Here is a 12,629-nt window from a genome sequence, read left to right as displayed (position 1 = left end):
ATTTCGCTATTAATTTCAATTTGTTCCAAGTCCATTCCAGGTTCACCCCAAGATCACTCTGAATGATGCCAAGTGGAATAAAAAAGTTGTGAAACATATTTCAAAGCGAATAACCATTAGTAGCATTATTTATAAATCATGTGAAAATAACGATTTTATAAACTAATCGAGATGTAGTGTGTGTGGACGACGAGGGCCGTGGTGTTGGGCAGAGGAGCGGTAGGCAGCTCTGTACGACTGTAATGGGGAGTGACATTTTTAGGGATTCTGTCTCTCTCTCACACGCACACACACACACTGCCTGAGAGCGCTGGTCCCGGGCGGGGTCGCGGCGAACCGGAGCCTAACCCGGCAATACGTTACCAGGCTGGAGGGGGGGGGCACACCCAGGACGGGACGCCAGTCCATCGCAAGACACCCCATGCAGGACTCGAACCCCAAACCCGCTGCGCCGCCGCCTCTTTTTAGCAATTGCATTTCATATATTTATACATTTTTTTTTTTCATAGAATAGATTTTAGAGGAACCACAAGAGAATGCTTTAATATTTGTGACTTTTTTCCAAACCATGAGTCACTCGCACCAACGCAAACGGCTGTAGGACTTTCAGTGACCCCCCCCAGCCCCACCCACCGCTCCGTCCTAAATAAACTTTACAGCTACAAAACAGAACGTCAGAAATACTGCAGAATTATTCAGGCGCGCCTGCAGGATGCTGGATGTTGGAAACACCAGTATAAACGTTTCCGGCGTTCCCCCCCCCCCCATATTTCACTCTTATTTCTTTTTCATTTCAGTCAGTGTGACGTCATAACGCCCCACAGAGTAACGGTAAGGCGGTAACTAGGTAACGGCAACGGTTTACCGTTCGAAGGCAACATAAGGCGACCAGAGCTCACGCTACCAAAGCACGTGCACCGCGGTGGAACAGCAATAACGAGGCGGTTATTATTCATGAAACGTGCCATCCATCTACTGTTTACCACGAACGTGTATATTTACCGTAGTGTGTGTTGACAATAGCGCCCCCTTCCACCTCGTGCTGCCACTGCAAACAGGGTCCGGTCACAGAGGTGTTCTTTACTGACAAATATTATAGGATCTTTACGACCAAAAGTGTGTTTGAAAGTAGACAACGTGTAGCCACTTTCCAAGAATGACTATTTACAGTTTAGCCACCGCCGGCACCGCCGCGATAATAAATAATAAATCCGCGCATAATGATCGAAGGGCCGTTCTTTTCTCTAGGGATAAATAATAATTATTCTACGTAGGGATAAATAATAATTATTCTAACGTCCCTTTCACGGCGGGACCGAGCGGAGTGGATATTATTTACTCCGTTTGTACGTGTCGCCTGTCAAACGTTCTCTCGCGGCCGCGCTGCCGCGCTGCAACCGCCGCGTTCCCGTTCACTTCTTCTGCGCCTCGGACGCCGCGGAGCGTCGCGTTGCTGCACTGCGCAGATGCGGAACGGGAGCGGCGCGCACGGAACGAAGGATCGGGACGCGCGCGACCTGACGGACATCAGCCATGTCAGCTAACGGTACGGTTCCTCCGGTAACTCGCCGGCGCCTGCCGCTTCCTGATGGACGGGCACCGGGGCAGACGGAGAGAGAGAGTCGCAGACGGCGCGCCGCGCTGCCGTCTCCTCCGCGTGTCCCCGCCGCCCGCGCAATGGCGAAGGCGTTGCCGCCGCCGCGCCGCCTTCGCTTCTTCCTTCGTCGCTCTCCTCTCGTCCAGCGTTCGGAGTCGGTGAGCGCTGACAGACAGAGACACAGACAGTCTCGTGGGCAGTCCGGGCTGGAGCCGGAGCCGGAGCCGGAGCCGGAGCCGATGCCGATGCCGAGCGGAACGGCCGACGATGAGCGGGACAAAGCAAAGGAAGGCAGCCGTTCCCGAGCCCGACCTACGTCCATCCATATATAAGCGCACAGAGCCGCGCGCGCCACACCATATTATATCATGCTTAGAAACAAACGCCCCGTGGCCTGAGTGCGTGGGAAATGCGTGCAAGTGATACAAGACGAGTCCGAGGTGCTGCTGCGACCGAGAGCACCGCGCGTTCCCCCGTTTGCGGCAGCGAACCGTCAAAAAAAACACAAAAGAACGGCGTTTACCGACAGGCGCTCCGCACGGGACGTGATCCTCCTCCTGTCGCGTTTTCCTTAATATTTTCCGGATGCGAAAGATCGCTTGCTGCTCTAATAATAACTTGGCGAGGGGTCCGCTTTTCAGAGCTGCGCCGCTTTTGTCGTATGAATTTATTCCGTTCGGTGTTTTAGTGCGAAGCTCAGATTCTCAATCCAGTTCCTGGAAGCGACGTCGCGGTGCTTTACCTCGTTTTCTTTGCCCGGAGGCCTTTTGGCGGCGGTAAAAATGAGGTTTTTGTCTAGAACGGTGCCCTAACGACAGTGAGTGATGCTGTTTGAAATTGAAGGGAAGGACTCCGTTCCCAAAACATAGATATACGCTCCTTTGTTTGCCGTGGCGTCTGAAATCTTAATATTTCTAATTGTTCTTGTTATCATTACGCAACATATATGCATAAACATATAAGAGTTAATATTAAATTGAAAATCGCCCTGTGTGACATTATGTAAAATTAATTTTAAAGAGTAAATTACATTTATCTGACACTTTTCTCCAAAGTGACTTACAGTGTGAAGCCACTTATAATTGTTTACCCGTTTATATAGTTGGCTGATTTTTACGGGAGCAATTTAGAGTAAATACCTTCTTTCAAGGGAGCTATAGCTCAATATGAGACTTGAACCTACAACCTTTTGGGCCAAGGGCAGCAGCAATAAGCACTACACTCCCAGCTATGGAATGAGTTGCATGAACTTTTATGTTGATTCACACTATTAAAAGACAGTGGGCATGATACTGGCTGTATGAACCTAAAGCTCTTCGCTTCTGTAGACCAATATTTCACCACCGCAAGGAAACGGACTCTGTGTCGCTAACTGCGTTGTTTCGTGTAGCACCGCGGTCCTGGAGGAACGTTCTTTCGTTTCGCCCTGTACTGTTGCGTATGGTTGAAATGACAATAAAGCCTCTCTTGACTCTTGACGTCTGAAAAATGATGCATGTCTTGTGTCCGGTGTCGCCATCTGTGTGAGAGGCCATCATTGCATCTTTGTACTCAGATCAGTCTCTGGTGAGGATCAAGGTTGAGGAAGAGTATGTCCAGGTTCTGGCAGTGGATCAGAACACTCCAGTCATCTCAGAGGAACCACATATTGTTATGAACAGTAAGGATCTGCCCAAACCTTACAGCCTGCAAATGGTCTTCGGTAAGCCCAAGTCTCCCAAAAGCCCACCGCCTCTATATGCAGTTCCGTCCTTGACAGGGGGTCAGATTTACTACCGTTAAAGGAGACATGAATATGAGATTTTAACTGTCCCACATATAAAAATGACATTAACACTGCTACGTTCCCTGAAGGCTTTCCACCTTCTCAAGAAGGGCCCTGGAATAATTTAAAGTTTCCCCCCCCCATTGTGAAATTTGGATTTTTGTTTCTTTACTTTCTTATGTAAAATCAGATACATTAACTTTTAAAAATCGCACTGCGCTAAATAATGATTTGACAGATTGGTTTGTACAATTTCTGCCCCAACAGAAGAGCTCCTGCTCGATCCTGTGGGGCCTCCATCTGTTCCAGACATTCTGCAGGCCAGGAGGGAGCCGGAGGAACAAAGCTACAGCCCCAGAGCCAAGAGAAAGAGAAGCTCTTCTTCCCTGTTAGATGCCATGGTATGTACATATGCACATACACACACACACAATGTCCACAACCGCTTGTCCCACGCGGGGTTGTGGCAAGCCGGAGCCTAACCCAGGAGTACAGGGCGCAAGGCCGAGGGGGGAGGGGACTCACCCTGGGTAGGACGCCAGTCTGCCGCAAGGCACCCCAAATAGGACTCGTACCCCAGACCCCCCCCATACAGTGAGCCCTGGCCAAACTTGCTGCACCACCTCACCTCCCTTATGTACATATAGCTCTTATTTTTCTTTAATTTTTCTTGTTGACAAGACATAGAAAATTCAAAAGAAGTATATTTCATTTATGTTTGGGAGACCCCCAAGTCTGGTTACTTTGGGAGCCACAATCTGACTTAGGCCCCTACAGCAAGGAGCAGAGTCAGAAGATTGTGTTTTACAACAGCTTGGACAAAATTTAAAATTTGCGTGCAGTTTTTTTACTGCGTTTTTATGAACGGGCAAGAGAGTATATCGAAGGGAAAAGGCTTTTGCTAAATGTAGCTTCATTTTGAATCTGTTTCAGATTAATTGATTTGAATTGCATACCAGCACTTTTCTGCCTACAAAAAAAACTGTGCTGATGTGTATCAGTTGTTCATAATTGAGTTTGTTCCCAGCATCAAGTATTTCATGTGTTGAGTTTAACGCACACAGCACAAGTGACTGTTGCTGATACCTGAACAATTCTAATTATTAGATCTCTTTTATTTAACCTCTAGAATTATGAGATCTTCTTATTTCATTCTATTTCTCATTGGCAAAGTCGGTCGCTTTTATGTTATATTATGGATGTCCCAATTTTTTGTCGTCTAATTGTAGTTGTAGTAATTGTATCTCGTGTTGTACTTTCACGTCAGGGTTCCGAAGTAGAGGAGGAGTGTCAGCCGGAGGACTCGACGGATGTGGAGCTCGAGTATGATAGCCAGCCATCAGCTGAAGTGAGTAGAAGCCTCAGACCCTTCATCTCACTGCTCCCACCAACAGTCTGTCTGGGGGCAACGTAACGGTCCTCTTATTTCGTGTTTCTGCATAATTTTAACGCGTGTAAAACGTTCTCAAAGCCCGTCTTCGGCGGTTTATCGGCTTCGTGCTGTTAAAACAATTTTTTTTCCGTGTTGATACAATTCCTTTTAAAGAACAACACAAAATACGAATGATTTGAGACTTTTCACATTAAGACCTTGGCGACTTGATGTACTTTTACCGACTTTCCTCACATTAGCTGAAATAATCTGCACGGTTTCTCATAACTGGCGCGTGCGGAATATTTACTTGCATTAACGTGGAAGGCATTGTTAGTGCAACGCTACGGGTTAAGTACAGATAGAAAAACGAAGATCGCGGGGCTGTGCGGTCATTGCAGAACCATCCTTCTGGACCCTTTGTAGGGGACACTTGTTACAGTGCTTGGTCTAATGTGACAGTTGACCGATGACATTTGTCCAACATTTAAGGCACGTGTTACCGATGTTCTCCAATTTACAGGAGGCTGTTGGAAGCGCCGAAGACCTCTATGTTGATCACCAAAGAACTCTGGGAGAAATACTGACATATTGCCAGGTTTGTCCCTCATTGATCTCCAACAGCACTTGATCCGATGTTCTCGTGCAAAGGTGGCAGTTTTAGCTTTTTTTTTGTCTTTACCACCTTAAGGTTATGTATGAGGCCATCAGGAACCTTGATCAGAAATTTGACAGTCTTCAAGCCAAGGTCACCAGCATGCAAGCCCAGTTTGGGCCCAGCCTCTTCCAGCAGGTGAGGACTCGAAAGAACAAATCGTTATTACGCCGCACAGTTACATTTTTGAACTTCCTGTATCTGGATCTGATCCCAGAAGGCTATTAAACATTTTAAGATTTTGAGGTGAAGGTTATAATTTCCACCCCCTACATACCTTTCGGACTGTCTTTTTTTTTTTCCCCCCCAGAAAGCACAACTGATGTCCAGCAGCGGGACTCCAGTGCAGCAGGTGAGGACAGAGGGATCTTCCATGGCAGACTCTGGGCTGCCCATGCCTCTGCTGATTCGGGTGGGCTCCCCCCCACCTTCCCTCCAGGCAGAGGGCAAGAAGCCGCCAACGCTCTCCCCAGCACCAGGGGTCCCCAGTCCCCCACGGCTTGCGCCTCAGGGATCCTCTAAGCAGACCACAGCAACAGCCTGCCTGTCTACGCCCTCACTGCCTGCTAGTAAGACCGCTGCAGAAACCCCCAAGAAACCAACCCTGGCGGCGAAGGGTGGCCCCTGTAGAACTGCCCGACGATGTGTCTCCAGGGGGAAAAAAGGTGCACAAAAAACAGGTATCTGACAGCAGTGCCAATTTGCTGGGCAAATGCATTTATTTATTTATTGTCAGTGACTTCACATCTAGTTCCACACTCATTGCTGGGTATTTTCTCAATACTACTGCACCACTCCACCAAAAATACCACTACATGGTGCATTTTGCTGCCAACTAATGGTGGCGAGAAATTTTGGTGTAGTGCCTTTCTTAAAGGTACAGCAGCCTTTCCAGGTCAGGTCCTCAATCGTCTGCTTCTTCCAATCAAAAACAGTCCCTTATACACTTGTATCAGCACAAAAATGCTTTACACTAGCCTAACATGATACATGCTGGCAAGAAGGTTCTTGCTTTTCTGCCTATCTAGCGCCCTACCTCGGTGACACTACACGGTGAAGGACATGTATGAATGATTGCTTGCAAAGGATAAGCATGGGATGTGAATTTCCGTTTCTTAGTGTATCACATCTGTCCTCCTTAGTGTGGTTGGGGGATCCCAAGCGAAAGGTGCGGATCCCCAGCAGTGTGCTGAAGAAAGCGGCGGGCACTCCGAGCCCCCGCAGTGCCGTACGCCTCCTGCTTCGGAACTTGTTTCCCGTGGAGACGCTCACCTCCAGCAACATCATGGGGGACTCTGTCCGGGGTCTGAAGAAGTTGGACCCCAACAAGATTGCCGCCATGCGAGGTAGCCATACGCACCATCTTATATTAGACACACATTTATGGACTTTCCCATTGTGAAGTAATTGCACTGCAAGTAAAAATATAGAGGGCAGCGGTGGTGTGGTGGCGCAGCAGGCTTGACTGGGTCCTGCTCTCTGGTGAGGCTGGGGTTGGAGTCCCGCTTGGGGTGCCTTGTGACGGACTGGCGTCCTGTCCTGGGCGTGTCCCCTCCCACCCTGGTTGGGCTGCGACCCCGCTCGGGACGAGCAGCTTCAGCCTGCGTGTGTAAGAATGCAATTTTCCCCACCACTGGTGAAGTGCAGCAGTGTCACCGCAGTTAGTCACGACCATGATATAAATAGTTTCCAAATAATCACCATGGATGTGAACCAGCAAAAAACATTCATGTTAAGTAATGAATGTGCAAGCATCCCACAACCGTCCCCCAGCCATAAAACAGATGTCCTGTGTTTGGTCTATATTGAGTTTATCATCATCATCAGCAACAACAATTTTCTGGGTAATACTGAACTGAATTCACATTCACACATACAAAACATACACTCAGCAATTCCAAAGAGATCTTTTCGATGTAGCTAATAAGAATAATGTTCACAGTCGTAATGCAATTTCCAATAAATATTGAATTTTTTGCTGTTCAGATCTGCAGTGGTGATGTATGCTTTTCCAGAATGGGTTGCTAAGAAATTTCCCACCTTTGACCTGAAGGAAAACGGCAGGGATTGGAAGGCGTGCGTCTCCATCATGAACTCCACCGCCAGGTACCTTCGCTTCGAGGCCAAGAAGCACAAGGTCAGTATGATTGCTGAAGGACGTGGCACTTTTAGGGCCTGGATTTCGCACGAAAGGGCCACCAGTTTCATTCTCAGGGCAGAACTTTACCTTTTACTGAGGTAATAATCAAATTCAAACATAAGTCTTCAACTGTTTAATTGGACCTTACCTTAAGCCACAAAAAGGAGGTCCTCGGTTTCATTCTGTTTCCACTTGTGACGTTCTGATTTGTCCCGGAAACCCACAGCACAAAGGTGAAGGCAGTGGCAACAATGAGAAAACGCTATTAAGCGAAGCTGAAGCACCTGTCTCCAAGGCCACAGCAGAGATTGATGTGGAGCTGTCTGACAGTGAGGGAGACGGCCCATCCACATCCACATCCCGCAAGACCACCACTTCCATGCCACAGCAGAAAACTACAGAAAAAAATTCCAGGACTAGGTTGGCAGATGGACAGAGCATCAAGGAAGACATTTTTGGTAAATCTGTATAATCTTTGTAATGATATATAAATCTGAGATATCTAAGTGAAAACACTCCAGCTATAACCAGAGGTCTTCAAAAATAGGTATATTCCGTTAGATTGTGTTTTCTAGTCAGTTAACCGCACGGCCCATCATCACTCACTCGCTGACTCACTAATCAAAGTTGTTTGTCTTGATGCAGGGTCTGGGGACAATCCATTACACCAGGTCCTAAATAAAAAATACTGTTCAACACTTCTATCCATCCATTATCAAAAAACACTTGTCCATTGCAAGGTCACAGTGTCTGCAACCTATCCCAGAACCATATAGTGCAAGGCGAGATATCGCCCTCGATATGATAGCAATATTCTTAACATTTTTAAAAAATTTTATTAACTTGACAATTACATTAAAATAAAATTCAATGCTGCTGACCAATTTCTCATTTAAACATGCCTGAGGTTTTGTCTTCTACAGGTCACTTTCTACTATATCATCAACACAATCAATAAAAGCTTTAATAAAACAGTTGACCCTTAATTTATTTATATAGCTGTAGAAAATAAAATGCTTTTTAAGACTTCTAATTTAATTAATTTTAAGCCACATTAAAGTTGAAACTAAAAATGATGGAAAAATACATACTGTCCGTGAACCCCTGAGTATTGTTGACCGATACATTCCAAAGACATGTGCGTGCAAGATTTCCCATCTTGTTACTGATCACAAAAGTAAGGAACAGCAGACAGGGGCTGAAACATCATGAAAAATTAGAAGAATGTGGGATGAATGTGAACCGTCAGCTCTATTGTTTTCGTACACCTTCTCAGTGCGTTTTGCTGCCAACTAATGGTGGCAAGCGGAAATGCAGTTCATTTTCACTACACAACAGATATTTTAGAGATTCAAGAGATTCAGGAAAGTAGAATGGTAAAGAAAATCACTTTCTGAAGATAAACTGAGCAGCATTTGTGTCTTTGAAAATTCCTAACTCAAAAGTTTCTATCACAGTGTACCAGTATATATGTAGAAATTTCCGGGATTTTGGTTATATTTTAGCTCAGGAGATTTCTGCTGCACAGGTGTCCATTATCGCAGGGGAGCATTACCAACCCAGTTTGTTCTCTTTGACTGCAGAGTACCTCGGGCCTCCCAGCCGCCAAGTGAAAGTGCCGCAATCCGCAATGTCCACAGCTCGCTTACGCACCAGACCAGAGTTAGTTGCTCGCTTCCTCATCAAATACCTTTTCCCAGAGCATGTGCTGGTTAAAAGCAATGTCTATGGGAACCGGGAACATGGCATCCAGGCACTGGACCAAAACAAGATCAGTGCACTGAGAGGTGAGGTGTTGCCACCATCATACATGTACAGTGTATTCACATTTATGATATTCATATTTGGTGCATACCCTTCTCAAAAGCAGTTCATAGTTCAGAAGATAAAAAAATATTCTTTAAGTTGTACACAAATCGCTTCTGGTACAGACCCAACCATGAAGTGCAGTAAATGTATTAGCTATTACTGTTACACAAGTACTCAGTTATGGAGCTGCTACTCAATTGAAATAAGTAAATATAAGATCAAGAGTGATTTTGCGGTGATGAGAAGAGATCTCGGCCGAAGTGCGTTCAAAAAAAGGTTGGCTTTTGAGATCCATCTTGAAGACTGTGAGGCTTTCTGCAGTCCTCAGGGAGAGGAGTTTTTGAACGCTGACAATTTTGGAAGCGAAAAAGAGGCCAAAGTGGTCGCAAGAGATGGACAATGTAGTAGGAGAAGAAGAAAAAGTCGAAAGTTAAGGGTGAAGAACGGATGACAATAGCTCAATTTATTTAGAGCACAGGCCTCGCCCACCAGATCGGGTGGGATTTGGATTGATGGCAACCGTCTTCCTCATTATGTTCCGTATGAAGTTTCGGAGAAAATATTAACGACATCCAGTAAATCAGAAATGCATTCACAGGCACATTTCCCTTGGAAAAGAATGTTTAAACCTATGTTACAAGTGTGTGCTTGGCCTTTAACCTACGTGTGACCTCTGAACTGCCTTGGCTTGACCCCTCCATGCCACAGAACACCTGAAGGACCGTTTCCCTTGGATGCTGCTGGAGGAGAACGGGCAGGACTGGAAGGCATGCGTGGGGGCCATTAACAGCACCATACGCAAGTTCCGCCACGACCTCAAGAAGGGCAAAACCCGCAGAAAGGGCCACTGAGCCGTGTTTTACAGCGAGGGTGTGACAGTTCGTGTTCCGTAACGCACTGCACTGAAACTTTCACCAAGGGCTTCATAACTGGAGTGTTGTAACAGGTAGTGTAGTTCTGTCGACTTAGGTTGCAACTATTTTTTTATCTGCAGTCACTGGAACTGTTTTTTTTTACTGGTGATACAACTTATACTGTCATCTGTCATTGTTCGGGTTCCGAATATCTGGTTTTGTATTCGGACTGCGGTTATTCATAGCCTTTATCCTTAGCTAGTCTGGACTGTCATTTATCCAGTCTGGGACATCGGCTCCAGACCAACAACATCCAGGTCAGCATGATAAACTAAAACCGCCTTTGAAAGTTTTACCAACTGACTATGTGAGCGAGACTGTGAGATGCACTGCATTGTGGGAACTACATACAATTGCTTGTCCCGAGCGGAGACGTGGCAAGCTAGGGCCTTGCTTGGCGGCGGAGGGCGCGGGGCCGAGGAGGAAGGGGGACATGCCCACGATGGGATGCCAGTCCATCGCGGGGCACCCCAAGCAGGACTCGAACCCCTGACCTGCCACACAGCCAGCACTGACTGAACCTGCCATGAACCCCCCCCGCCCGAAATAATTTTTTTAAATTTTATATATAATCTTATAATAATTGTTATACATTTTGATGTGTGACACATCTTTTTCTTTATGATATTAGCCATCATGTAAGGACCTTGGGAGGGGCTTGAAAAAAAATTAGGTTTTTTCTCAGTAAGAAATCCTGGAATAAGTAATCTCATCATCTGGTTTTTTTTCATATTTGGTCTGCTTTTCAAGAACGCATTAGCATTAGATATCGGGAGATAAAGGTATTACATTTACCGTCTCTTTTTTTTGGGAAGCACTTTTATTTAAGTGCATGCAAAGCTGAAATAACTGTCACTTTTAATGTTATGTTTTGTTTCTATTTATTAATGTTTGTTATGAAAATTAATATATTTTGTCAGAATGCTTGTATTTATATTAAGTTGCAGCTTATGGGAATGTATAAGTTCAAAACGTGTACACTATACATTAACCAATTGTGAGGCACGGCAAAGCAAAAGACAAAACCAGTTTTAGTTACCACTGCAGTTCTCCTCCTTGAGCAAAAGTTTGTAATAAATCATAGATATTTGCATAAGTGAAGTGACTTGCTGTTTCTGTATACACTAACTCCTCAATTTTACAAAGACAGTTGGGGCTCGAAATATGTAAATAACTTGGTTTGTTAGTAAATGAAACCATTACATTTCAATCAAAAAACGCTTAATACAGACGTCCCTTTGATCTACTCGCTGGTAAGGTTCTGTCACGAACCTCGCATAAAGCTGTAATGAAAGATTTAATTTATTCTATTGTCATTTACGTCCTCTGCAGGGTTCCAGAGCTTTTCTAGAAAGATACGCTATGGCTGGGACGCCAATCCATCACAGGACTTTTAATGACTTTAATTAAGATGAAACAACACTATGATTAAACCTACTTCAAAATTCTTGCAAATGAAAAATTTATCATTGCTATTAAATCCTATTTAATACTGACCAATTTGTCATATATACCTGTTCACTGAGCAGCTTCTGCACAGGTCTTGGCTATAGTTAATTGTACATGAAAAACATCTTTGTTGGACTTTTAGATTTGTGCTAATGCTTTTCCCCAAATCAACTTAAAGTTTTAAGCTACTTAAGAGTTACGCAAGCGAGTAAGTCTTACCGGCACGGTTTAGGGTTAGTACCCTCCTTAAGGGTTCTACGGCATGAAGCGGGACTCCAACCTTCAGGGCTGAAGGCTGCAGCTGTAACGGGCAGGATTGTCACCAGTGGGATGAATGGTTGTAGCAATTCTTGGAGCCCATGCCTTTAGAGCAGTACTTTCAGAACTAATTTATTTTATTCAATGGGCAGCAGAGCAATATTCTTTCAAGGGGCCCAGAATAACTAGCTGCGCCCTTGGTATTCGGTACACTACCCCCTGCCGTGTTTTATTCACTTCCAGCTACATTGAAATGAGTCAAATAATTTTAAATGAGTAGTTCATAGTTGAGGGGGTGCGGCGGTGCAGTGGGTTGGACCACAGTCCTGCTTTCCGGTGGGTCTGGGGTTCGAGTCCCGCTTGGGGTGCCTTGCGACGGACTGGCGTCCCGTCCTGGGTGTGTCCCCTCTCCCTCCGGCCTTACGCCCTGTGTTACCGGGTAGGCTCCGGTTCCCTGTGACCCCGTATGGGACAAGCGGTTCCGAAAATGTGTGTGTGTAGTTCATAGTCAAGCTCAAGTGGTTTTTGTTGTCATTGCTCTACATACGTTGTATACAAGGGAACGAAATGTCGTTTCTCGGGGATCACGGTGCAACACAGAACAGGACAATAAATATACAGGACTAGAAATAAACATCTAAAACATTTAATAAAATCCTTGCCCGTAAAC

The 12,629-nt window shown here is 45.6% G+C and overlaps 1 protein-coding gene across 2 annotated transcripts; it reads left to right on the top strand.

The window, feature by feature from the left end:
- The first annotated feature begins 1,121 nt into the window (after window positions 1–1,121).
- On the top strand, window positions 1,122–12,265 carry zgc:113423 (uncharacterized). 2 transcript variants are annotated; one of them, XM_029258414.1, is made up of 13 exons: window positions 1,122–1,546; window positions 3,153–3,299; window positions 3,630–3,763; window positions 4,630–4,710; window positions 5,258–5,332; window positions 5,426–5,527; window positions 5,700–5,741; window positions 5,829–6,069; window positions 6,532–6,735; window positions 7,405–7,526; window positions 7,756–7,987; window positions 9,113–9,316; window positions 10,047–12,265. In XM_029258414.1, exons 1-13 carry the CDS (start codon window positions 1,534–1,536, stop codon window positions 10,187–10,189), a joined length of 1,740 nt encoding a protein of 579 aa, XP_029114247.1. In that variant the 5' UTR covers window positions 1,122–1,533; the 3' UTR covers window positions 10,190–12,265. The 2 variants fall into 2 exon arrangements, with proteins under 2 accessions (XP_029114247.1, XP_029114243.1); XM_029258410.1 differs by having other exon boundaries at window positions 5,700–6,069; window positions 10,047–12,264.
- Window positions 12,266–12,629: the final 364 nt, after the last annotated feature.

This window comes from Scleropages formosus, chromosome 1, assembly GCF_900964775.1.
Source record: "Scleropages formosus chromosome 1, fSclFor1.1, whole genome shotgun sequence".
Classification (NCBI taxonomy): Eukaryota; Metazoa; Chordata; class Actinopteri; order Osteoglossiformes; family Osteoglossidae; genus Scleropages; species Scleropages formosus.
Note: the sequence above shows the minus strand (reverse complement) of the source record. Positions and strands in the feature narration are given on the sequence as shown.

Coding starts and splice junctions, on each gene's coding strand:
- zgc:113423 (XM_029258410.1), top strand. Junction 5,528..5,699: donor GGCCCAGCCTCTTCCAGCAG/GTGAGGACTCGA, acceptor TTTCCCCCCCAG/AAAGCACAACTGATGTCCAG. Junction 7,988..9,112: donor CATCAAGGAAGACATTTTTG/GTAAATCTGTAT, acceptor CTTTGACTGCAG/AGTACCTCGGGCCTCCCAGC.